The sequence below is a fragment of the Schistocerca americana genome, chromosome X, assembly GCF_021461395.2.
Source record: "Schistocerca americana isolate TAMUIC-IGC-003095 chromosome X, iqSchAmer2.1, whole genome shotgun sequence".
Classification (NCBI taxonomy): Eukaryota; Metazoa; Arthropoda; class Insecta; order Orthoptera; family Acrididae; genus Schistocerca; species Schistocerca americana.
The window spans coordinates 304166388-304193783 of record NC_060130.1 but is presented as its reverse complement, the minus strand read 5'-3'; the positions used below and the strand labels follow the sequence as shown (position 1 = coordinate 304193783).

The following is a 27396-nucleotide window of genomic DNA, read 5'->3' as shown; positions in this document are numbered from 1 at the left end:
GATGGTCGTATGCGTGTTTGGCGCCGTGCAGGTGAGCGCCACAATCAGGACTGCATACGACCGAGGCACACAGGGCCAACACCCGGCATCATGGTGTGGGGAGCAATCTCCTACACTGGCCGTACACCACTGGTGATCGTCGAGGGGACACTGAATAGTGAACGGTACATCCAAACCGTCATCGAACCCATCATTCTACCATTCCTAGACCGGCAAGGGAACTTGCAGTTCCAACAGGACAATGCACGTCTGCATGTATCCCGTGCCACCCAACGTGCTCTAGAAGGTGTAAGTCAACTACCCTGGTCAGCAAGATCTCCGGATCTGTCACCCATTGAGCATGTTTGGGACTGGATGAAGCGTCGTCTCACGCGGTCTGCACGTCCAGCACGAACGCTGGTCCAACTGAGGCGCCAGGTGGAAATGGCATGGCAAGCCGTTCCACAGGACTACATCCAGCATCTGTACGATCGTCTCCATGGGAGAATAGCAGCCTGCATTGCTGCGAAAGGTGGATATACACTGTACTAGTGCCGACATTGTGCATGCTCTGTTGCCTGTGTCTATGTGCCTGTGGTTCTGTCAGTGTGATCATGTGATGTATCTGACCCCAGGAATGTGTCAATAAAGTTTCCCCTTCCTGGGACAATGAATTCACGGTGTTCTTATTTCAATTTCCAGGAGTGTATTTTAATAAAAAATTCAAAGAAGTATATGTAATGGAAGAGAACATTGCAATCGATGAACCGTTAATGAAATTTAAGGGACATGTGTTATAAACAATTTAATTCCTCAAAGAAGGTGAGACATAGGGTAAAATTTTATAAATGGTGAAAGTCAGCAACTGGGCTATTGCCATAATTTTTAAATATATTAAGGAAATGACGAAACACATCATGCTTACAGTTCATCTGAAACAGTTGTGACAAAGTTATCAAAGTCAATACTAAATGAAGAACGCATTTTGTACACAAATAATTCAATTCTTCGCTGAAACTATTTCTAACTTTGATTGAAAATGGAAAAAATGTTGTTGGGACAGTACATTTCAATAAAACAAATATGCCAGCAGAATTTGTTAGAGGAAAATTTAAAAAGGGAGAATGCATAATGAGAGGCTGCAATGGCATTTTAATGCTGAAGGATACACAGGGCGTCCATATTATTTCTAAACAGCACAAAAGAGTAGAAATGACTGAACGTAATGGAAGACAATGAAACCCTACTTTCAAACCAAAATGTATTGTTGATTACAACCGGGGGATTATTGGTTTTGACCACCAAGATTGGATATTAGCAGATTTTCTTGTTATGAGGAAATATTTGAAAAGGTACTGAAAAGCCTTGCTTTATGTTTAATATTGCACGATACAATTCATATATTCTGTACAACAAAAACACTATGAAAATGAAACAGAATTACCCCGGATACAGACTGCAAATAGCAGAAGCATTCTGGAAACATCCCCCAGGCTGTGGCTAAGCCATGTCTCCGCAATATCCTTTCTTTCAGGAGTGCTAGTTCTGCAAGGTTCGCAGGAGAGCTTCTGTAAAGTTTGGAAGGTGGGAGACGAGGTACTGGCAGAAGTAAAGCTGTGAGTACCGGGCGTGAGTCGTGCTTCGGTAGCTCAGTTGGTAGAGCGCTTGCCCGCGAAAGGCAAAGGTCCCGAGTTCGAGTCTCGGTCGGGCACACAGTTTTAATCTGCCAGGAAGTTTCAGCAGAAGCATTATTAGAAAATGTGTAGTCCCAAGTTGAGATGAGGACTATTTTTGGAGATGTACCAATGAGACTACATGCACAATATCGGAGTTACTTTCTGAAACCTATAGATCCCACACCAATGAAAATTCATCGAACAAGAGCTTGCAAATTATGCACAAAAAATAAGAAATGGAGTGAAACAATGTGGGACTGTGAAAATTGCCGTGTTTTGTTACATGTACCCCATTGTTTCAAAAAATATCTCACAGTTGAAGATTACTAATTGTCTAGAAGTTTTCTCTTCACATTTCATCTGGGAATTCAAAACCAACCATTATATCAGTTACATACCTTTCTGAAATGTGTTCTAACTGCCTTGCAAGTATTAATTTACAAAGTGTTAGTGATATATTATCCACTTGCAAATATTTAATCATTTTTGTTCACTGATGAATCAATCACATTTACTAACCAGACATCTTAAAATTATTAGTTGTATCCAAATGACGTTTATTATTTCACAATACCTTATGTTGTGCTGAAATATACATGTTATACAACACACACATTTTGCACAGGTTCGAACATATGGCTAAAAAGCTCAATGGCTCAGTCATGCGAATGACTGCCTGACTTACTATGACCCGAGCAATGAGGTAATCTAAAATTACCTTCCAAACCTTTACAGCTCTTTCTGATGAAATTGTCAGCCACAACCCACATTCACATACTTGTCCCATTGTCAGTAGTTTGAATGCTAAAAAGGTTGCACCCAATTTTAAATTTCATCCAAATAATCGTATTGAACCTACCCATGGCAGTGATTATAATTCTCCAGTGTTGCCAGGACACTTATTCGGGATACATTAATATTTTAGGAGAAGGATTTCACCATTTTCACTATTTACTTCACATTTCATCTGGGAATTAAAAACCAACTATTATAATGGTTTCATATCTTTTTGAAATATTGAATTGCCTTTAATGTATATGCTAGAAGACAAATTTTCCACAGATTCCAATTTTTTTTCCAATTAATGCACCAATGGTTAAGAACAGGTTGTATTTAACAACAAATCTTTTTGTTTGGCTTCTATTCAACATAAAATTTGGTTTTCATTCCATTATGTAATGCTGTACTCTAGTTCCACAGCTGACAAACATTCTATTTCATAAATGAATACTGATAGAACTTGCATTTCCTTCCTCTTATTTCAGTCACAACAACTGATGTTAACACCTGCTCAGATACCCGAGCCCATTAAAGTACCCCCTTCGAAGACATGAGGAGGTGCACTAGCTCCCAAAACGAATCCACCTGACAAATTAACGATGGGGACCAATGCACTGGCCACCTTGACATTTAGGCAGTTTTCCACATCCACTTACGTAAACAGGTGCTCAGCAAATACATGGGTGAGTGATGGTATTAAATTAAGACAGTCGGTAACTATGATCATAATTACAGACCATTATATTAAGACCATCACTTACTTATGTATTTACAGAGCACCTGATGGTAGTAATATGCTGAAATGAGCTCACTGTGAATGATATAAAATAAAAACAATTTACAGAGCAATGTAGCTCGCTGATATTCGTAAGAATCATATAGATTGATTTGATTTGGTTTATTTATTCATCCAATTATCACCTCAGAATGATATAGGATTTGTCATTGTAATACAATGAAAATAAATAACTCGAAATACACACACACATAGAATATATAAAAATGTTTTTATGAGAACACGGCAAGTGGTTGGCCATGGAATTTCTGAAGGAAGCATCTCAACATTTGCCAGAAATGATTTAAGAAAACCATGGAAAACTTAATTTAGGGGCCCAAACAGAGCATACTCCATGCTCCTGAATATGAGTCCACTGTCATAACTGCACTTCCTTATTTGGTTAATCCCTATGGCCAGACAACTTATATTTACATTCGGAAAACATCATCTACATTTAAGGTTAGCAGGATCACAGGAAAGATAGAGGGTCATATCCCCTCATTTTTTACAAAAAGACACTTGTATTACTGTATTTGTGACATTTTACAATAGAATGAATTGTGGTAAATACTCTAAAACTGATCAGCTAAAACACACAACTATTATGTCAGTAATTATTTCATATAAACAATACTTTTTTCACTGTTTATGAAAGCAGAACTTTTCTATTACTTAGCAGAACTACAAAAAATCCACAACATTGGTTGAAAGCACATACCTCTGTACAAACCCCTCCAGTAAGGAATGTAAGACGTGAGCTCGGTATCGCATCAATCGGATATCTTGTGGTGTTGAATCGATACACTGGCCATTTTGAATGGGTCTTTCAAACATATTACAAAACTCAGTTCTGGACCCTAGATAATTTGGGCGCACAAAGTCAACCATGCACCAGTATTCCAGTAAATTGTTCTGGAGTGGATACCCAGTTAACACTACTCGCCGTTTGCTACGAATTTGTTTCAGGGCTTGAGATATGGACGCATGGCTGTTTTTGATACGATGTCCTTCATCACAGATGACTAGGTCTGGTCCAGGCTTCACCAATGCGGCCTGCATTTCTGAAAAGAAAAGTACCGCTGTCATATATTTTCTTTAGGAGTGAAAACAATGTGGTTAGGGAAAACAGATCCAGAAGAGTACTTGTGCTGGCACAGGCAAGTGTAGCAGCATGTTGTAAATGGTAAAACAGGCTGTGAGGATAGTGAGGGGTGTTGTAGTAGTGGTGGTAGTAGTGATGATGGTGGTGGTGAAGCTGAAACTGAGTAGGACTGCTGGGAGATGGACATTCACAGTCTTACAATCCACACTAAAGTGAGGGGTAAGAAGCTGAATGGGAGTGGAGGGGGATTTTCGGGCAGGAACAGCAGTGGAGGAGGGTGAAGGACAGGGACATGCAGAGATTCAGACCAGTGAAATAACAAATCTGAACAATATGTTGGAGACACCCGCACATTTCCGAGAAGCTAGTGTCAGCAGAGTGGCAGAGAATCAGATGCGAAACAGCAGTTGACAATGATGGTGGTGCGGTCAGTAGCCTGCTCACCCAACAGGTGGTCAATCTTTGTCTCGCACACAGTTATGCTGTGGTCATTCGGCAATAGACAGTTGAGTGATCCTCATGCCCACATAAACGGCAGTGTGGAAATTGGAGTCAAGCTGATATATTAAATGGCACCTTTCATAGTGTATGTTGCCTTTACACTAGGTGACTGCACTGGTTACATCCCGTAACTGGGTCTCTCACATGGATATAGCACATAGCGGAAGGGATTACAAATGGAAATGGCGTAAAGGAGGAAAGGATATCTTTTAGGACAGGTGAGCAGCAGGAAACGATTTTAGGGAGATGCAAACAATTTTGGGGAAGATCTTTCTCATCACAGGGCATGGCAAAGGAACTCAAAATCCTGACAAAGGATGTGGTTCAGTTGTGGTAGTCCATTAACATTTTAGTTACAAAATACATGTAGTAGGAACAAGATTGGAATTTATTCACTGTAGTAAGAAACCCTCACAGTCATAACTGGAATTGGTAGCAAACTTATGAGCGTAAAGCCACCACTGCAATTTTCATTGTGGAAATCCCAAATGCCACCAGTCATACATAGGGACTTTAATAACTGGGTACGCGATATATCAGCCCTTGGTAGAGAAGTTTACTCACAGCCTTTAATATAAGGAGACTCCACATTAAAAGACTGATGAAAAAATGCTTGTTGTTTCAAATTTGCTCAAGCAGCATGAAAGTACTTGTCATACAATCAGGAACTGTCGACCCTACTTACAAAACCGTGCCTGGCAAGTAAACAAATACTGCCATTGCAGCCAGTGGAGTCACGTTGGCACTGTTTCAATTCAGTATGTTATACACAAGTGTTTCTAGGGTGATACAATTCTTTGTAATACAGTCAGCTAATACAGAAAAACATTTTTGGTTTGGACACTTAACTCAATTTTCATGCACCCACCTGATTCTACATGTGTTGCACGAATCAGTCAAAGCAAAACTCATCTGATTATAGTACCAAAATGTAATCAGTTCAATCTTTTCAACTTCTTGGTCTTCATCATTAGAGGTTATTAAAAAACATAACAGGTCTCTCAGGCTTTATGGTGGTTTTATAGCAGTGAATGTGTAAACTGACGTCAAATCTTTTTCCAACATTGCAGTCAGAAGATCTGGTATCACATCCAAATCCTAGTGAATTCTTCTGGAAGACTGACTTATGTAATGCACATCAACAATTCTCATTAGACATTGTCTCTCCAGAATGTAAGGTTCTAAAAATTTCTTTCGGGTTGTAGAAGTACCTCCTTCTACATTGTGGCATTGTAAGTGCTACATCAATTTTTTGAAGATTTTTAGAATTGTTAATCAATGCTGTTCTAACTATATTTACATGGGGTCAAATTTAATCACTTAACAGACCATAAAACCCTGATCAGTTTTCAGCCCTAAATAATCTCTCCCCAGTCAAACAGCTTGAAGGCTCCAGTGGCAGGCCATATTACTAAGCGTCTATTAATATTCAGTTCAGTACATACAGGGTAGCCAATATCTGGGTGCAGATACCTCCTATCAACCCATTGGCCCAAATCCACATTTGGACAAAACCATATTAGCATGTTTTGAGAGAGCTAACCCAATTGTCAATGCATTACAAGAACTCCAGATTATCACATCCAAAATAGTATCAGAAACTTCCAAAGATCTTACATTATGCAAAGTTGTACAATGGGTTCAAAGAGGAAAGCCCAATCATCTGTTCTCTTGCAAGGACAAACGCAGTGGCATGCTGCCATGTTTACAGATCTGGAGGGAGGGAGGGAGGGAGGGAGGAAGGAAGGAAGGAAGGAAGGTTAGCATTTAATGTCCTGTCATTAGAGGCAAAGCACAAGCTCAGATACGAAAGGATGGGGAAGGTAAACTGGCTATGTCCTTTTCAAAGGAATTATCCTGACATTTGCCTAGAGTGATTTAGGGAAATGGCAGGAAACCTAAATCTGGATGGCCAGAGGGGATATGAACTGTTGTCCTCCCAAATGTGAGCCCAGTGAGCTAACTGTGCCACCTCACTCAGTTCCACTGCTCTGTAATAGTCGAAGACATCAAGTGTCTAGTCACGAAGTGAACAATGCATCTCGCAACAAGCAGCTCCATATAAAATGTTCTCCTCATGGCCCCAAATTACATAACTTTGGTACAACTTAAATTTGAACTTTCCTTTAGCATCTACTGACGTAAGTGACCTAATGCAAGGTAGCTGTCAAATTACAAATTCAACTTTTGACAAAACTGTGGAAGTTAAGTTCTATGGCAGGTAGTATTCAAGAATGTGACACTGATTATAGTACAGATGTGCAGGCCAAAATGCTGACACAATAAATGTACTGTAATTACTCTATGATGCAGCCAGTATACCACATTTACCTCATTATAAGACGAGGTTGTTCCCAAATTCATCATGTGAAAAATACAGGGTCATTTTATATTCGCAGACTAAACTATTGCTGCTGAGTTTAACACTTTTACATTGTGTAAGGGAGTATTGAGGGATCATCATACATGTAAAACTGAAGCTTTGGCCATCGAGGTCACATGAAGATTTATTTTGAATAATTCGGAAGGGCAGGGTGGGTAAATGTTATGTTTGAACAGGCTCAAAGCTTCCCAATACACCGAAGCACTTGATACGGTATCAATGTTGCTCGAACAATCACATGACATTTGGCTTGCACGGCGCTAGTGGAAGGATACACCAAAAACTACAGACTGGGCACTACAACAGTCTATTGCTCTGCTTAAGACTTGTCAGTTTTTTTGAACAATGGAGGAAATACCACTAAATTCTATCATCTTACAAACTCTTGCTGTATCTGAACAGGTTTGCAATAAAAGTTCTCATACGTGTATGGAAACCGTGTACAAACATTAATGCTGCTTTTTAAGTAAAGGTAAGATTCCAAAGTGGAAATGTTGTGCTTCAAAAAACATCACTTGATTCTGAATCCAGACCAATATTTTATTTGACTGTGAAAGACCGAAATGATTTACTAAGTGGGTTGCAAATGAGGAGTTTAGTTGCTGTTCACGTATTAGAATAACGTAAAAACATGACCAGCTGTTAATCATTTTAGTATATCATGGTTACATTCAGATGAAACAAGAAGGAATATTAATTCAGAATGATATGTCTAATAAACAAAATAAATCATATTGAACTGACTGAACTGTTGTCACGAGATAAATTACAGTGCCAATACATATCATGGAGATAATACTAAGAGACATCAATTGATCATGGGACAAGCAAAAGTTTGAGAACTGGACTGAATAGCGTTTGCAAATATTTTATTTATGTATTAGTTGCTGTCGTTACATATCACTTGTGCACCACAGTAGATACCACAGTCAGTATTTCATAGCTGCTCAAGCACAGCACTATGGAAGGGCTGGAAGGGGAACAGTGATACCACCTTGGCTGAGAACTAGAGAAGTCCGGGGAGGGGAGTCATGAGCAGACAGCAAGTTATGTCATGTGCCAACAATGGGAATGAATACAATGTATTTTGGCTTTTCATGAACACCTACCATGTTTAAACTGCAGTTTTCCTGAATCCATTTGTAGTCAGAATTGAACTGACTTTAAATTGGACAAATACTACACAATATCACTCATTTCTGCAGGGTACGGTAAAAATCTAGATAGGGGTCAGAGTGTACTTATGTGTTTCATGCAGCAATGTTGTTGACACTCACCGTGACATTTGATGGAACAAAATGGGGTATGTCAGCTACCAGTTCTCCGTAGCCAATGAGAGGGCAGTGGACAGATGATATGTTTGGAAGCAAGAGACATTGTAACATTCTCATGTCATATAGAAACAAAATTCAAAATGTATTCAATTAAAAACAGCTGAGTTCTTAGGTCCTATGGTAACTAGAACCTCAGAATTGCAACATATCAGGAAGAAACAGCCAAATATTTGCAAGAAATGAGATACAGTTTCACAGCTGTGCTACAAGGACGGTGGTGATTAAAAACAGTGATATCACAGATGACAGAGCTAGTATGCAAAAGAGATAGAATAGAAAACAGTCCACAAATTAATGTAAACCATTTCTTTCCATTTATTTCATTTCTCTTTGTATTATCAAAATGAAGACAATCAATAAATGGCATAAATTTAGAATAGGTATAACAGGGTATGGGTGGGGGACAGTAAAGTGGTGTTTGAGGGAGCATAAATGGGCAAAATGGAGATGGAGAGAAGGTAGGACACCTAGGATCAGTCGGGAAGTTAGACAGATGGTGGGGAGAGGGGGCGGAGATAGCACAAAGGACATAAGTAAAAAGACTGTGGGTTTTTGGTGGAATAGAGGGCCATGTAGTGCTGCAATAAAACAGGGAAGGAGCTAGATGGGTAAGGACAATGACTCACGAAGGTTGCGGCTAGGAGGGTTATGGGAATGCACGATATATTGCAGGGAGAGTTCCAGTCTGCACAATTCAGAAAAGGTGGTGGTGGTGGAAGGATCCAGATGACAGTGAATGTGAAGTTGTCACTGAAATGAAGAACATCATGTTTGGTGATGTGTTCAGCAATGGGGAGGTTCAGCTGTTACCTGGCCACAGTTTGTCGGTGGCCATTGATGCAGACAGACAGCTGGTTGGTTGTCATGACCACATAGAAGGCACCACAGTGGTTGCAGCTTAGCTTGTAGATCACATGATTGGTTTCACAAGTAGCCCTGCCTTTGATGGGATAGGTGATGCTTGTGACCGGATTGGAATAGGTGGTGGTGGGAGAATGTATGGGACAGGGTCTTGCATCTAGGTCTATTAAAGGGATATGAACCATGCAGCAACGGATTGGGTAGGGGTTGTGTAGGGATGGACAAGGATATTATGTAGATTTGGTGGGTGGCGAAATACCACTGTGGGAGAAATGGGAAGGATAGTGAATGTGGCATTCTTCATGTCAGGGCACAACGAGAGGCAGCCAAAACCTTTGTGGAGAATGTGATTCAGCTGCTCCAGTCCTGGGTGGTACTGAGTCACTTGGGGAATCCTCCTCTGTGTGTGGATGATGGGACTCTGGGAGATGGTGGGTGACTGGAGAGGTAAGGCACATGAGATCTGTTTGTGTACAAATTCCGAAGAGTAATTACAGTCTGTGATGGCCTCAGGGAGACCCTTGTTGTATTTTGAGAGGGACCGCTCGCTATGCGATGGCCATGGGTGGCTAGGCTGTATTGAAGGGACTTCTTGGTATGGAATGGGTGGTAGCTGTTGAAATGGAGGTACTGCTGGAGGTTGGTTGGTTTGATACTGATGGAGGTACCGATGTAGCCATCTATGAGGTGGAAGTCAACATCAAGGAAGGTGGCTTGTAGTGTTGAGGAGCACCAAGTGAAAAAATGGGGGAGAAGGTGTTGAAGTTCTGGAGGAAAGTGGATAGGGTGACCTCACCATCAATACAGGTCACAAATATGTCATCGATGAATCAGAACCAAATGATGAATTTGGGATTCTAGGCGTTTAGGAAGGATTCCTCTTGATGGTCCATGAACAGGTTGGCATAGGATGGTGCCATGTGGGTATCCATAGCTGTATCCCAGATTTGTTTGTAGGAGATGCCTACAAAGAAGAAGTAATTGTGGACAAGGATATAGTTGGTCATGCTGACTAGGAAGGAGGTTTTACATCTACATCTACATTTATACTCCGCAAGCCACCCAACGGTGTGTGGCGGAGGGCACTTTACGTGCCACTGTCATTACCTCCCTTTCCTGTTCCAGTCGCATATGGTTCGCGGGAAGAACGACTGTCTGAAAGCCTCCGTGCAGACTCTAATCTCTCTAATTTTACATTCGTGATCTCCTCGGGAGGTATAAGTAGGGGGAAGCAATATATTCGATACCTCATCCAGAAACGCACCCTCTCGAAACCTGGCGAGCAAGCTACACCGCGATGCAGAGCGCCTCTCTTGCAGAGTCTGCCACTTGAGTTTGTTAAACATCTCCGTAACGCTATCACGGTTACCAAATAACCCTGTGACGAAACGCGCCACTCTTCTTTGGATCTTCTCTATCTCCTCCGTCAACCCGATCTGGTACGGATCCCACACTGATGAGCAATACTCAAGTATAGGTCGAACGAGTGTTTTGTAAGCCACCTCCTTTGTTGATGGACTACATTTTCTAAGGACTCTCCCAATGAATCTCAACCTGGTACCCGCCTTACCAACAATTAATTTTATATGATCGTTCCACTTCAAATCGTTCCGCACGCATACTCCCAGATATTTTACAGAAGTAACTGCTACCAGTGTTTGTTCCGCTATCATATAATCATACAATAAAGGATCCTTCTTTGTATGTATTCGCAATACATTACATTTGTCTCCCTGCATTCCCTGCACCAAGTGCCTATCCGCTGCAGATCTTCCTGCATTTCGCTACAATTTTCTAATGCTGCAACTTCTCTGTATACTACAGCATCATCCGCAAAAAGCCGCATGGAACTTCCGACACTATCTACTAGGTCATTTATATATATTGTGAAAAGCAATGGTCCCATAACACTCCCCTGTGGCACGCCAGAGGTTACTTTAACGTCTGTAGACGTCTCTCCATTGATAACAACATGCTGTGTTCTGTTTGCTAAAAACTCTTCAATCCAGCCACACAGCTGGTCTGATATTCCGCAGGCTCTTACTTTGTTTATCAGGCGACAGTGCGGAACTGTATCGAACGCCTTCCGGAAGTCAAGAAAAATAGCATCTACCTGGGAGCCTGTATCTAATATCTTCTGGGTCTCATGAACAAATAAAGCGAGTTGGGTCTCACACGATCGCTGTTTCCGGAGTCCATGTTGATTCCTACATAGTAGATTCTGGGTTTCCAAAAACGACATGATACTCGAGCAAAAAACATGTTCTAAAATTCTACAACAGATCGACGTCAGAGATATAGGTCTATAGTTTTGCGCATCTGCTCGACGACCCTTCTTGAAGACTGGGACTACCTGTGCTCTTTTCCAATCATTTGGAACCTTCCGTTCCTCTAGAGACTTGCGGTACACGGCTATTAGAAGGGGCAAGTTCCTTCGCGTACTCTGTATAGAATCGAATTGGTATCCCATCAGCTCCAGTGGACTTTCCTCTGTTGAGTGATTCCAGTTGCTTTTCTATTCCTTGGACACTTATTTCGATGTCAGCCATTTTTTCGTTTGTGCGAGGATTTAGAGAAGGAACTGCAGTGCGGTCTTCCTCTGTGAAACAGCTTTGGAAAATGGTGTTTAGTATTTCAGCTTTACGCGTGTCATCCTCTGTTTCAATGCCATCATCATCCCGGAGTGTCTGGATATGCTGTTTCGAGCCACTTACTGATTTAACGTAAGACCAGAACTTCCTAGGATTTTCTGTCAAGTCGGTACATAGAATTTTACTTTCGAATTCACTGAACGCTTCACGCATAGCCCTCCTTACGCTAACTTTGACATCGTTTAGCTTCTGTTTGTCTGAGAGGTTTTGGCTGCGTTTAAACTTGGAGTGAAGCTCTCTTTGCTTTCGCAGTAGTTTCCTAACTTTGTTGTTGTACCATGGTGGGTTTTTCCCGTCCCTCACAGTTTTACTCGGCACGTACCTGTCTAAAACACACTTTACGATTGCCTTGAACTTTTTCCATAAACACTCAACATTGTCAGTGTCGGAACAGAAATTTCCGTTTTGATCTGTTAGGTAGTCTGAAATCTGCCTTCTATTACTCTTGCTAAACAGATAAACCTTCCTCCCTTTTTTTATATTCCTACTAACTTTCATATTCAGGGATGCTGCAACGGCTGTTTAATTGCTCGAGGTAATTTTCGGATAGTGCACGCAGTATAATGTCACTCGATGCTCTGTCCCTACCACCCGTCCTAAACATCTGAGTGTCCCAGTCTATATCTGGTAAATTGAAATATCCACCTAAGACTATAACATGCTGAGAAAATTTATGTGAAATGTATTCCAAATTTTCTCTCAGTTGTTCTGCCACTAATGCTGCTGAGTCGGGAGGTCGGTAAAAGGAGCCAATTATTAACCTAGCTCGGTTGTTGAGTGTAACCTCCACCCATAATAATTCACAGGAACTATCCACTTCTATTTAGGTCTGGAATGTGTCAGGTGTTGGAAAAGGTAGTGTTCAATAGCAGTAAGGCCATGGGCATTAGGCATGTTAGTACAAAGGGAGGTGGCATCAATAGTGACAAGCAGGGCACCATGTGGTAGAAGAACAGGAACTGTGGAGAGTCGGTGGAGGAAACAGTTGGTATCTTTTATATAAGATGGCAGGTTGTGGATAATAAGCTGGAGGTGTTTGTCTACAAGAGAAGAGATTCTCTAAGTGGGGGCACAGTAACCAGCCACAACGGGGCATCCTGGGTGATTGGGTTTGTGAACTTTATGAAGCATGTACAAGGTACGAGTCAGGAAGTGGTAGGTGTGGGGAGGGAGGGAGGGAGGGAGAGGAACACTCTGGGGAATGGTTCTGCGATGGGCCTAAGGATTTGAGGAGAGACTGGAGATCCTGATGGATTTCTGGAATGGGGGTCACTATGGCAGGGTTTGTAGGTGGATGAAGCTGACAGCAAGCAGAGTCCTTCTGCCAGGTAGTCCTTGTGGTTAAAACAACAGTGGTGGAGCCTTTGTCAGCAGGTAAGGTTACGAGCTCTGTTCAAAAAATTCCAGAACTTAAGTCTATAAAAATTTTCCACATTTACCTTTTACTTATTGTGCATGTTCTCCTTCGAAATACTGTCCTCCACAATTGATACACTGCTCCCAACACTATTTCCACTTCCAGAAGCACTCTTGGCATGCCTCTTGCTGGATCTTGCGAACTGCCATCTGAGAATTTTCTTTTATCTCGTCTATCATTGCAAATCTTCATCCTCTCAACGGCGTTTTCTACTTTTGAAATACAAAGAAAGTCCACAGGGACCAGGTCTGGAGAGTACGGAGGAAGCAGCACAGTGACTTTGTTCTTTGTCAAATAGTCATGCACCAACAGGGATGAATGTGTGAGTGCATTTCCATGATGCAAGAGCCATGAACTGTCTACCCACATTTCAGGCTGTTTACTCTCTCACATTTTATCACAGGCATCGCAACATGTCCCGACAGTACCATCGATTAACAGTTTGTCCCTGTGGCACAAATGCGTGATGAACTAATCCTTCAAAGTCAAAGAAAACTTTTAGCACGTCCTTGACATTTGAACTAACCTGACAAGTTAGTTTGGTCTTGGAGAACCTTTCCCAATCCACTAAAAATATTGAACCTTGGTCTCAACCTCATAACCATAGGCCCACATCTCATCACCAGTTAAGATTCTCTTAAGGAACATCTCATTCTCATTTGCATGATCCAAAAGCTCTTCACAGATTGTGAGGTGAAAGTCTTTCTGGTCTTGACTCACGAGTTGTGGGACGAACTTAGTGGCAACACGATGCATTTCAGGATGCTGTGCCAGGATTTCATGACTTGATCCAACTAAAATTTTACATTCTCATGCAATCTCTCAGTCAGTCTGTCTTCAATTGGCATGCATAATTTTGTTGCCGTTCCTGACATGAGTGTCAGCGGTAGACATGGAAGGGCGTTCTGAACAAGAGTCATCTTTAAACAGTGTGAGGCATTTGTAACACCAAGTATGGCTTACGCAAACACACACATCACCATACGCTTCCTGCATCAATTTGTGTGTCTCTGTAAAGATTTTCTTGAGGTTCATGCAAAATTTAATGCAGATGCATTGCTCCTCTATCTCTGCCGTCTCAAAATTTGCAAACTGTATGACGCAAAGTTCTAGTCAACACAGCACTTAAGAATAACTAACAGGCAGGCAACAGTGAAACTTCTGGCAGTCGCACATTAAACACAGGAGTGTGCAGGGATGCCAACCACGTATTGCTCCAACACACCACTGGCAAGAAATTACGAATGTTACGGAATTTTTTGAACTACCTCATATACTGTCAGAATCAATTTTTAGGTGGTGGACTGCAGTTCTTTCTACGGATGTAAGGTTAGTTTGCAGTTGAGGAATTTGGGGATGAAGGTGAGGCACAGTTCAAGGCTAAAAATTTCTGCAAAGTTAACAGGGGGTGATTTGGGAGCAGTGGGGTCGATAACGGTTAGATGGAGGTTTAAAATGAGTCAGGCAGGGTTCAACATTGGTCTGGTTGATGGTGAAAAAGTGTTTCCACTGCACAGAGTATGAGAAGAAGAGAAGGTCTTTAACAAATCCTGATTGAACTGGGGAGTGGGGCAAAAGGTTAGGCCAGGACTGGAGCAGCTGAATCACATTCTCCACAAGGGTTTAACTATCTCTTGTCATGGCCTGAAATGAGGAATGTCCTACCCAATATCCTTCCCACCCCACCCACAGTGGTATTCCACTGCCCAATGAACCTACACGATATCCTCATCCATCCCTACCCAACCCCTGCTCCTGTCCCCTCGCCTCATGGCAAGGTAACAGACCTAGATGCAAGAGCTGTCCCATACATGCTCCCACCACCACCTACTCCGATCCGGTCACAAGCTTCCCATCAAGGGCAGGGCTACTTGTGAAACCAGTCATGTGATCTACAAGCTAAGCTGCAACCACTTTGCTGCCTTCTAGGCGGGCATGAAAACCAACAAGTTGTCTGTCTGCATGAATAGCCACCGACAAACTGTGGCAAGGAAACAGCTGGACCACCCCGTTGATGAACACATTGCCCAACATGATGTTCTTCATTTCGGTGATTGCTTCTATGCCAGTGTCATCCCACCAACACCGGCTTTTCTGACTTGCACAGGTGGGAACTCTCGCCTGCAATACATTCTATGTTCCTGTTACCCTCCTGCCCTCAACCTTTGTTAGTCATCGTCCTTACCCTCTTAGCCCCTTCCCTGTTCCCACTCCAGCACTACACAGCCCTCTATTCCACGACACATCCAGTATTCTCCTTTTCCACTACCCCCAGCCCCCACTCCCCTGCCATCTGCTTAACCTCCCAACTGTGCCTAGCTGCCCTAAGCTCTCTCCACCTTGTCCCTGTATGCTCCCACAAGCAGTACTTTACCGTCCCCCACCTCTTCCCTGTTATCTGTCCAACTTCCTGCACCAGCCTCTTCCTTACCCCCACCACCCAGTTGTTTCTCCCATCATGCGCAGGTTCTCGCACTCTGGCCTCAGCAGCCAGACACTGTGGTCATGTGTCTGCGAGTTGCGTTTGCGTGAGTGTATATGTGTATGTTGTCTATTTCTGATGAAGGTCTTGTTCGTCAAAAGCTAAGTTGTTGACGATTTTTTTGTTGTGCGTATCTGTGACTCAGCATCTCTGCTATATGGTGAGTAGCAATTATCCTTTACATAATAATGTCACATTACATACTGGATTTTCCACTGTTTGATTTTAAACAGAAAATGAAAAAATTAGACCTTAAGACGAGGAACAATAAACCTAATTTGTTTTGAAATACCTGAGAATAAATTACAATTTAAAATAAGCAAAATGTACAAGTTAGATTTCATTGCATACTTCAGCAGAAATATAAGAACATCAGTTAAAAAGCATTAAAATAAGAAATTATGAAAGCAGTTGCAGTTATAAGAGAAATTTTAATTTCCCAGATATCACTAGAATTTTTTGATGTAGGCAATAACAGAAGCTCAAAAAGACAGCATTCGTCAGAGTTTCTTAAAATTATAAATTAAAGCAAGAAACAAAGAAGCAGAAACAATATTGATTTACCATACTCTCCAAAAGGGTTATTCGGGGGAGGGGGGTGAGATCTTAAATTTATTATCATAAGGTTTTTTAATATTATTACATAATGTCCACAGAAGTGATTTGCTCCAAGCAGCAAAACATGAACATCAAAGAAGCCATTATTTTTACCTTATGCTGATAAGGAACTTACCATCCAGTAACACTTTAGTCTTGTCATCTTCATCAACATCAACAATATCTGCAGACTTTTTTCGGCGCTTTTTTGTCTTATGTGCACGTTTCAGACTTAACTGTCGATATAATTCATAGCCAATGAGTAGAACACCACCATTCTTTGACCATTCTTGTATAACCTGCAAGGAATTGATAAAATTACTTTCAAAATTAGCAAATCAAAAGATGTATTTCATTTTGATGACTTTTTAACTGATCTAAAGCAACTCAAATATGAGATCAGCCCCATGTTTGTGTTATGTGAAGTAGCAACATACCAATGTTTACTGCCAAGTTACCATTTCTTTCTTAGCACTGACAATTTCAATGTTTTGACAAATTCTACTATATGTAAAGATCAGCCAGAACTCATGTTAACAACGAAATGATGGAAAGAGTACAGAATGCTGCTTTTATATTTTGTAGTCAACTTACTTGAAAATGAAATGGGCAATAGAACTGTGCTGTATGACCTTCTATATGTAGTGGATGTTTGTCTGTGGGGCAGAAGCCAATTATCTAGTACGAAGGAAGGATAAATTAAGCCTCACAAAAGGAGTCAAAAGACAGAAAAACTACATAAATTACATATATCCATTGTAAAAGGTGACACAATGATTATTATAGTGGAAAGAGAGACCTCAACGTACTGAAGGGACAAAAGAAGACAGGACTAAATTCTCACAGATTACACAAGCAGAAAGTGGATGTGAAGACTTAAGATATAAACTCTCCAATGCAAAATGTTATAGCATCCAGTCTTCTTTCCCCTATTACTGACATGAAGTGAAGTAAATCAAAACCTATGGTGAGAGGGAAGGAGGACGAGAGTGTGAGTGTGGGTGAGAGTGGGTGAGGGAGTGAGGGTGAGGGCGGGGAGGTGTGAGGCGGGACGGGACAGGTGAGGGTGAGTGCAAGGCAGAGTGGGAAGGGCAGGGTGAAGGTGAGGCAGGGCGCTGTGGAGCAGGGTGAGGGCGGGGTGAGGCAGGGCATGGGGAAGGCGGGGCATGGGGAGGGCGGGACGCGGCGGGGCATGGGGAGGGTGGGATGAGGGCGGGAGGTTAAACATGGAGAGGGAAAGGTCGAGACACACAAGGGGATGACGAGCGGGGAAGGGGGGGGGGGGGGGGGGCAGGGGTGAGACTGAGAGGACAGGAGCGGGGGGCGAGACTGGAGGGGGTGGGAGAGGGGGGGTGGGAGAGGGGGGCGAGAGGGGGGTGGGAGAGGGGGTGAGAGGGGGGCGAGAGGGGAGTTAGAGGGTACCGAGAGGGGAGTTAAGAGGGGGCCGAGAGGGGAGATGGAGGGGCTGAGAGGAAGGGGGCGAGAGGAATGATGGAGAGGATGAGAGGAAGGGGGCTAGAGGGAAGATGGAGAGGATGAGAGGAAGGGGGCTAGAGGGAAGATGGAGAGGACGAGAGGAAGTGTGCGAGAGTGGATACGGAGAGGACGAGAGGAAGGGGGTGGGGGGAAATGGAGAGGACGAGATGATGCAGGAAGGAGGGAGGGGAGGATGAGAGGAAGGAGGGAAATGGAAGAGTGCGAGGAAATGGGACAGGGAGATAGGAGGAAGAGGGAAAGGGAAAGTGAGAATGGATAGTGAAACTTTCAACTGATGGTGACTTCAATCTACCCTCAATATGTTGTCGAAAAGACATACCTAAAGTCGGTGATAGGCATAAAACTTCATCTAAAATTGTACTATATGCTTTGTCCAAAAATGCAGTTGAGGAGCCCACTCGAAGCACAAATAGTTGTGGAAATATACTCAACTTCTTGGCAACAAATAATCCTGAGTAAATAGGGAGCCTTATGACAAATACAGGGATTATTCATCACAAGGTTGTTGCAGCAGGAGTGATACCGTAACATTCAAACCCACCAAAAAAAAAAAAAAATTTTTAAATATATCTATTTTTAAAAAGCAGATAAAAATTTGCTTGGTGCCTTCCTATGAGACAGTCCCCATTCATTCCAAACTAACTATGAAAGTGCCTACCAGATGTGCCTTAAATTTAAAGAAATAGTATCAACAGCAAGGGAAAGGTTTATGACAAATTAATTATAGATGGTACACAAAACAAGTCAGATCACTGCTGTAGAAACAACAAAATTGCACATCTAATTTAAAAGAATGCAAATCCCCATGACTGGCAAAGTCTTACAGAACCTCATAATTTAGCATGAACTTCAATGTGAGATGCTTTTAATAGTTTCCACACAAACTCTGTCCCAAAATCTGGCAGGAACTCAAAAGATCTTTTCGTCGGATATGAAGTACTCAAGTCGCAGGACTCAATGAATACCTTCACTGCACAATAGCGACGGTAAAATCACCAATGACAGCACCAATAAAGCGGAGTTACTAAATACAGTTTTCTGAAACTCCTTCACCAAAGATGACAAAGAATGGTTCACTTAGCACTGCTCATTGTAACCTGTCTACTGTGTGCCTAAGTATCTGTATTACCATTTGTATTATTAACTATGGTTGTTCCATGCATGCCCACATTACTGTAATCAATCACTTACGAGGACAGATGGTTTGACAGTGGACAAGCCCAAAACTATTCACCATCAATAAGTAAGGGAGACATCCTAATGCAACTTACAATGGTATTCAACCATTTTGTTCTTTAAAGATAAATCTACTGACCCACTTCACCTCCACCACGCTGGAGATCAGTAAACAAGTACATATTCCACAGTTCAAATTAAGAACTGCTGCCAAGATGAGTAACTTAGAAGTAGATATTATCAGTCTAGCAAAATATCTTACATCAGTTAAGGCAAATCCTTTAATCCAGACTCTATAAATAAGATTCCTTTCAAAGTATGCTGATATAATATCGCTGTACCTAAAAATAGGATACAACCACTCACTCAACGAAAGATCCATACCTAAAGACTGGAAAATTGCACAGCTCACACCAATGCTCAATAAAAAAAAAAAGTAGGAGTAATCCGATGAATTACAGACCCATATCATTTACGTCGATTTGCTACAGGATCCTGGAACACATATTGTGTTTGAATAATAAGAATTACCTCACAGAAAACAATCTGTTGACACACAGTCAGCACAGATTCAGAAAATATCAATCTTGAGAAATGCAACTAGCTCTTTATTCTCACAAAGTAATGAGACTTATCGACAGGGGGATCTTAAATCAGTTCAATATTTCTAGTTTTTCAAAAGGCTTTTGATACCATTCCTCAGAAGTGGCTTCTAATCAAACTGCATGCCTTTGGAGTATCATCTCAGTTGTGCAACTGGATTTGCAATTTCCTGTCAGAAAGGTCACAATTCATAATATCTGAGGGAAGTTGTCGAGCAAAACAGAAGTGATATCTGGCATTCCCCCACTAAGTGTTATAAGCCCTCTGCTGTTTCAAGTATTTATAAATAATTTATAATACAATCTGAGCACCCCTCAGATTGTTTGCAGATGATGCTGCCATTTACCATCTAGTTAAGTCATCAGAAGGTCAAAAAGAATTGCCAATCAAGGAGAATTGCCAAGTGATTTATACAATATATCTGAATGGTGAGGAAAGTGGAAATTGACCCTAAATAATAGAAAGTTATGAGGTATCCACATGGGTACTAAAAGGAATCCAATAAATTTCAGTTAGACAATAAATCACACAAATGCAAAGACTGTCAATTTAACTACATATCTGAGAGTTACAATTATGACCAACTTCAACTGGAATGATCACATAGATAATGTTGTGGGGAAGACAAACCAAAGACTGCTTTATTGACAGATGGCTGAATAAGAATTTGAAGTGCCAATCTCCTCCATGTAAGTCCACTGTCTTACCGCTATGCCACCCCACACGGTGACAGATTTACAATCTTTATATTGAAGTACACAGGCAGCCATGAACTATAATTCGACCCCTTATTAGTAATGGACCGTGAAAATTTCCTGCTAGTTTTATGATGAACAACTGAGAACCTCTACGCACATTCTAAAGAACCAGTACTAATATTCACATAGGATTCAATTGAATTACTAATACAGGATGTATATGCGGATAAGGAAAAAAAGTTCCTGGATTTCTCCCAGATTTCCCGGTTAAAAAAACACTTTCTCTCGGGTGAAAACATACGTTTTCCCTGTTAACTGACAGTATATTTTCTCTCGGAACTGTATAACTTATCAGTCTGTTGAATGATTACAGTTTTATACATGGGTGTAGAATTTCCCGGTGGTTTAGGAAACTAAACACAGGGAAAAAATGCATTTTGGAAAGATCTTTGATGTGCAGCAACAGGTACGCTGCATATTTTCATATTATGAAAGTATAAATTCGAATTCCACGAAACACCGCATGTTATTTTCCGAAACATTGAAATTGAGATTGCGATGCGCTTTTGTAAGCCAGTCATAGCTCATGTCAAGTGATCTCTCCAGCTGATGACAATGCGTATTCAGAGCTTAGGACATGTGATGAAGTCAGCCAATAGCAACATCACTGTTAAGTAGCGTGAACACATAAACAGAAAAATTTAATGATTTAAATTAATATACATAGTGTTGCTACATGATACGCAAAGCTTTCACATATAATATTGGTCTATTAAGATTAATATGCTGCAAGAGAAGCTAAGCTTTAACATATAATGTTGGTCTTTTATGCGCGTATTACAATTTAAGATATATGACACAAATGTGATCGTAAAATTTTTAATAACTACATTAATGTCTCACCTTTTGGGTTTGAAATTCATCTAAATGGCTCGTCATCAACGAATTGATTTTTAAATGAGTCAAACGCTCTCTGATTTAAGAAATTCATTGCACATTTTTGTGCATAGCTCCAGCGTAACTGCCAGAATGGTCGTTGATGGTAACGCTTTTCAAACCACCATTCGGAATATTTTTCCGCAACCTGTTAGAAATAGGTTCGTTTCTGCAGTTGCCAAAGAGCGCCAGATGACAGGCGTCACCGCACTTGCGCAGCTACGATGTCGATATCGTAGGAATCCCGTATGTTCGTATGTGTAAAACATTAAAAGGTCTTACATTATGTCATAAAAGAAACAAGGCATCAGAGGATACTCAAGGAGCACCGGAATTTTGTGACCCATACTAAAATGTGCACATTTAAAGTGCACATTTGTATGTCCAGATTCCTAGTGAAGTAGGTCACGACCTGATATTAAGCTTTTCAATGTGGTTTTCAAGATGTAAATTTTCTTGGAGTATCAATACTGTGTTATCTCCTGTTTGGTTCTTTATTATGGCATAATGCCATACGTGCTAGAAGCTGAAAACTTGCACTCGAAATGCAGCGAGCAGTGTGTGGAATTAAACACTTCGTTTCAATTATACTGTCTGCCCCAGGGGAACAGATTAATAGAAGAAAAATTTCTTTAGCAAACCGACAAAAATAACTTCATTGTTCTGCAAGGCAATTAATGCTTGACTGTCAGAAAGGTGGAAATAAAATAAAATCTGCAACTAGTAACACATTTTAGCCTTCCATAATTATGCGAATGTAGTTTAATTCACTTGATAGCTCCCGGCCACAGAAATCTGTTTTGTGGGAAACATTCCACGTGGGAAAAATATATATATATCTCTAAAAACAAAGATGATGTGACTTACCGAACGAAAGTGCTGGCAGGTCGATAGACACACAAACAAACACAAACATACACATAAAATTATAGCTTTCGCAACAAACGGTTGCTTCGTCGGGAAAGAGGGAAGGAGAGGGAAAGACGAAAGGAAGTGGGTTTTAAGGGAGAGGGTAAGGAGTCATTCCAATCCCGGGAGCAGAAAGACTTACCTTAGGGGGAAAAAAAGGACAGGTATACACTCTCACACACACACATATCCATCCACACATATACAGACATATGTCTGCTTGTGTCTGTATATGTGTGGATGGATATGTGTGTGCGTGCGCGCGAGTGTATACCCGTCCTTTTTTTTCCCCCTAAGGTAAGTCTTTCCGCTCCCGGGATTGGAATGACTCCTTACCCTCTCCCTTAAAACCCACTTCCTTTCGTCTTTCCCTCTCCTTACCTCTTTCCTGACGAAGCAACTGTTTGTTGCGAAAGCTAGAATTTTGTGTGTATGTACTAACTCTGCCAGAATCACCGGTTTAGTTATCCTGCGATTATTCTCCAGCTAGGCATTGTTACATATTCGTACAACACGTTTTCCGCGCTTCTTCCAGAATAGAACTTAAAGCGGCTCCTAGCCAGGGACTGTACAACTGGCCATTACTAATACAGCCATCTGGCCAAAAATTTTTGGTAAAAAATTTCATTTTCTTGGATACACTGGGAAGGTAATACGTAACCTTTTTTACCTGTTATTCGTTTATTTCCATTCTGGTAGTCTGAATCTAATTATAACAACGCTGATCATTCACAAACCCAATCAACCACATAATCAGACAGCAGTTGGCATTCATCCATTTGGCCTTACTCCGCTCAGCTCCTACAGCCCCGTCCCCTTTTGTCTGTAGGAAAGTTTGTTTCTACATGAGACGAGGATTCCCCTGACAGAGACATCATGTACACTACGAACGCATTCACAAATCAACTTACGATTCATTCAGAAATCCACATAGAATGTGTCCAAAAATGTTCAAAAACCGACAGGAATGCGTTTCAAAGTCATATGAATAATTGATAGACCCCTCCTATATCTGGACCTGATGTGCATGCATGGATCTGGCAGCTTGGGCACTCCAGTAAAATTTTCCCAGTAGCATCTAACTGCTTGTAGTGACTGCTTCCACAGCCAACAGCCACATTTCTATATCCAGAAGTGGGAGAAGGTACTACTCAACTGCGGATGCGGATATTCCGCTTGTAACTGCTAATACATATCTAATGTAAACAGTTGTGAAGTCACGCTCATCGGAGGCAATTTGTTTTTACGAAGCATTGCATAGTCTTCCTAAAGCCTTTGACACCTTTTGCTGTTGGCAGACGCTTGTATGAGCACTGTGTTTTGTTGCTTCATATGGTGCATTTCCTTTGCAATTTAAGTTTTATTTTCGTTTTTTCTCTCATTCATGTTTTATTGCTGCAGTATTACTCTGCAGTAGCGGAATACAGTAATATCCTTTGTCAGAGTATCGGTTCTTACCAGTCAAAATTACAAAAATTTAACTGAAAACAAAAATAATGGAAAATTCCCAGGTTTCTCCCAGTTTTCTCCCGGATGAAAAAATTCCTGGGTTTTTCCCGGATCTCCCGGTTGTCCCGGGTCATATACACTCTGTAATAACACATCTTGCCTCTGCCAGATATCTGTCATCACTGTAAATACAGTAAAATGTCAAATGCTTGCAACATATTTCAGAATAAATACAGTTATGGTTTTCTTGACTGCCTCATCAACAGTTACCAAAACATTCTCCATATTCTGCAAACTGATAAAATGATAAAAGCCTATCGTCATCTCTCTCATGTATAACCAATACTGCTAAACTAATCTCTCTCAATTTAGCTTGCAAAGTTACACTGTGTTATTTCATTAATATTACTGAGTCGGGGCCTGACAAAATAACAATGAACAAAAACTTACTTGCTTTATTTATTTACTTTATTATATTTACAGATGCATAGTACCAGGTATTGCTCTGTTCACAGTTCATCACAAACAACTTAACTACAAAGCTGGAAGTCAAACTACATTAAGATTATCAATTATGTCATCTCTCTAGCCTCAAAAGACATAGGTTTGAAAAAAAAAAAATGGCAGCATATATACAGGGGCTTCAAGTCACGCTAATGAATGTGAACACAGATTATCAGCAGCAGTTACAAATGGCCTTATTTTCATCAATTGCTTGGATTAATCTGAATATGCAGTTTTATGCTACATATGTAAAACCACTTCTGTATGCAATGTAGGATTGTGTAACTTCATATCATAATATTTCAAAAACTGGCATCAGTTTTCATATATAACACATGTGAGAAAGACATCTTGCTGGTAAAAGTGCATGTTGCACTATATATCAATCACCTGTCTATCCAAGTCGACTTGACAATGAAGCATACACTGAAGTCCTGTTACAGATGAAACAACACACACTGCAACTACTTTTTTAACTTTTGAACGAAGATAATCTTTATACAAAAACAACTAAGAAATCTTAAAATTCATGTTCAGCAAGTTCTCTCTCCAACAGCTCACATAACATTTTTAAAAACCTGTTAGGCCTTACTCTGTCGCAATGGTTCGGAGGTGTTTGGATTAAATACTACAGTTTATATTGTTTGTTCATTTCGAATATCTCCTCCCCCCCCCCTCCCCCCAGCCCCACTGAGTGTGGGAAATTTCGTCAATGATGTGCATGAAAGCTAGGGAATATAATCATTAAGTTGAATGATTCCAATACAAAATGCCTACCTGTAAAATCCAGGAAACAGGTGAACTTACTTATGACAGCGAAGACTGCTAGAATTGCTCACAATCAGTAGCAGACAGAGGAAGCACCAAAACGGTTAGTACAGCATGCTACACAGTGAAACAAGTATGTCCATTGTTTACAGTTTTCATGTGTTTGTAAGCCAGATCATACTAGTTACACAACAAACAACTTCAGTGCATTGTCAAACATCTAGAGAAGAAATGAAATTAACCTTATTTAAAAAATGACTGACTCAGACCAGCACAGAAGCCATTACATAATCATATTTGAGCACAAAGTCACCCATAGCACATTCTACCGAAAATAAAATCTCAGTCCCAATCAATTAGCTGTAGAGCACAAGAAAAACTTAAAAACAGTAAACAAACTACATTTCTCAAGTTAAAATATGACCATTTTTCTGTTATGCTACAGCATACATTAGTCAACTTTTGCTTGAGGTAGTGGCTAAACTAGAAAAAACAGTAACATGCAGCGAGAGATGTCATACAGACCTCACTAGATTGAAGATATACACAACTGGTAGGAATACGTAAGAACGGTATGCCCATTTTATAAAACACAGCAAAGAATACCAAAGTCCATACAACAGGGTAACATCAAAATAAGCTACTCCATAGTCATAGGCAGAGAAACAGTGTTGTCATCAGAAATCCAACTTTATATTTTACAGAAACATCAATACAGCAGATATATGGTTTAAAACATAATTTAACAATGTAAGAAAGAGACAGACTGCTACTTACTGTAAAGCAGACATGTTAAGTTGCTGACAGGCACAATTAAAAGACACTTACAAATCAGCTGTCAGCCACAGCCCTCATTAGAAAAAGAAAGAGAACCACACACACATTCATTCACGCAAGCAAGCATACCTCATGTGCAAATGACTGAGGCTTGGACCAGAATGTCAAAGTTAAAGTATTATTTATAAAGTATAGTTTATTCACATGACCAAAGCTGATAATGAGCACAAAATAATAGATGCCATTGGATGATAATCTTTTCTTCAAATTATACAAAAATTTGAAATTTAATCCAAAAATTCTGACAAAGAAATGAAAACAAAGACCTGATTCTGCCACTGATTACAGTCAGATATTAATACGGCATCACATTTTGTCGACATATACTGGTAAGCCGATTACCTGTATTTAATCACTCACCTGGCACACACTCCGCTACCATCTGAATACGTTACTGCAGTTTGAAAGTAGAGTAAGTTATCCACAGCATGCCAGAATAACAGTCATGAAAACTCACCTTGCTGCGAGCTACCATTGATTTATGGGAGTCATTCAGAACATGTAACGGGAAGTTTCTGGTTCTAACTTCTCCATGAACAGCCAACGGGGAATTTTCTGGATCCTTTTCTGGCAGCCACATGTTGAACTCGGCCAACCAGTTTTGCAGAGTATTAATTGGCATGATGCACAGTACTGTTCGCGCATCAGTGTGTCGTAGGAATACGTCACAGAATGAAACCACCTGCCATGTACAAGCAAAATGTTTTTCAAGAATAATAATTCATTTTAGTATGACTATTTGAATTAAAATCCTGTCATGGTTTTGCCAGATATTATTTCTATTCACATTCATTCTATTAGTTATTTATTGCAGTGTTTAAACCGCATTTTTAAGTACAAGGAAGAGTAGTCAATATATTGTTGTTTGAGGATGGTATCGTGAACACTTTGAGGAAAGAAATGTGTGTTCCGATTTTACAAGCTGTTGTAAATATTCTCAAGAAATCTAAAAAACACACTCAAATAGTGCCCACCATAATCACATAAAAATAATGCCATCTGCAATGTGGAAAAGTGTTTCTGTGACTATAATTTTCCAAATATATATTTGTGCATTGCAAAGCACATTACATAGAGGTTTTATATTTGGAATTAATAATGTTAATCAACACATAGTGAAATTTATAAATGGAGCAAATTAGGATGAAGATATACCTGTAATGTCTTTCCAAGACCCATTGAATGTGCCAATATACAACCAAATCCAGTTGATGTATTAAAGCGATCAAGAGATTCAACAACATTGTCATACAAGAATCTCACACCACCAATCTGAAACAGGAGAAAAAGAGCATTTGATAACAATTATATGAACTGAAACATGATGCAATACAAGAATGCTGTACAGACTGATGTGTAGCACATTTGCATGTAAGGAAGATTAGGGTTCAATGTGCCCTCAATGATCAGATTAGCCATTCATCTGTTTATGGAATGAGTCCATTTATAAATTAATTGAAAGTAGTAACCACTGAAGC

General features: G+C 40.5%; 1 protein-coding gene and 1 non-coding gene across 2 annotated transcripts in view; one reads left to right on the top strand and one right to left on the bottom strand.

The window, feature by feature from the left end:
• LOC124555975 overlaps positions 1 to 27396 on the bottom strand; it is a 502540-nt gene that overhangs the window by 137535 nt on the left and 337609 nt on the right. Inside the window, exons 9-12 of the mRNA XM_047130021.1 lie at positions 27074 to 27190; positions 26376 to 26600; positions 16678 to 16840; positions 3932 to 4274 (exon numbers count right to left, since the gene is read on the bottom strand). Coding sequence (XP_046985977.1) covers positions 3932 to 4274; positions 16678 to 16840; positions 26376 to 26600; positions 27074 to 27190 — 848 coding nt within the window. The remainder of the gene's footprint in view (positions 1 to 3931; positions 4275 to 16677; positions 16841 to 26375; positions 26601 to 27073; positions 27191 to 27396) is intronic.
• On the top strand, positions 1617 to 1691 carry Trnas-cga. The gene has a single exon. It is a non-coding gene; the product is annotated as a tRNA-Ser (tRNA).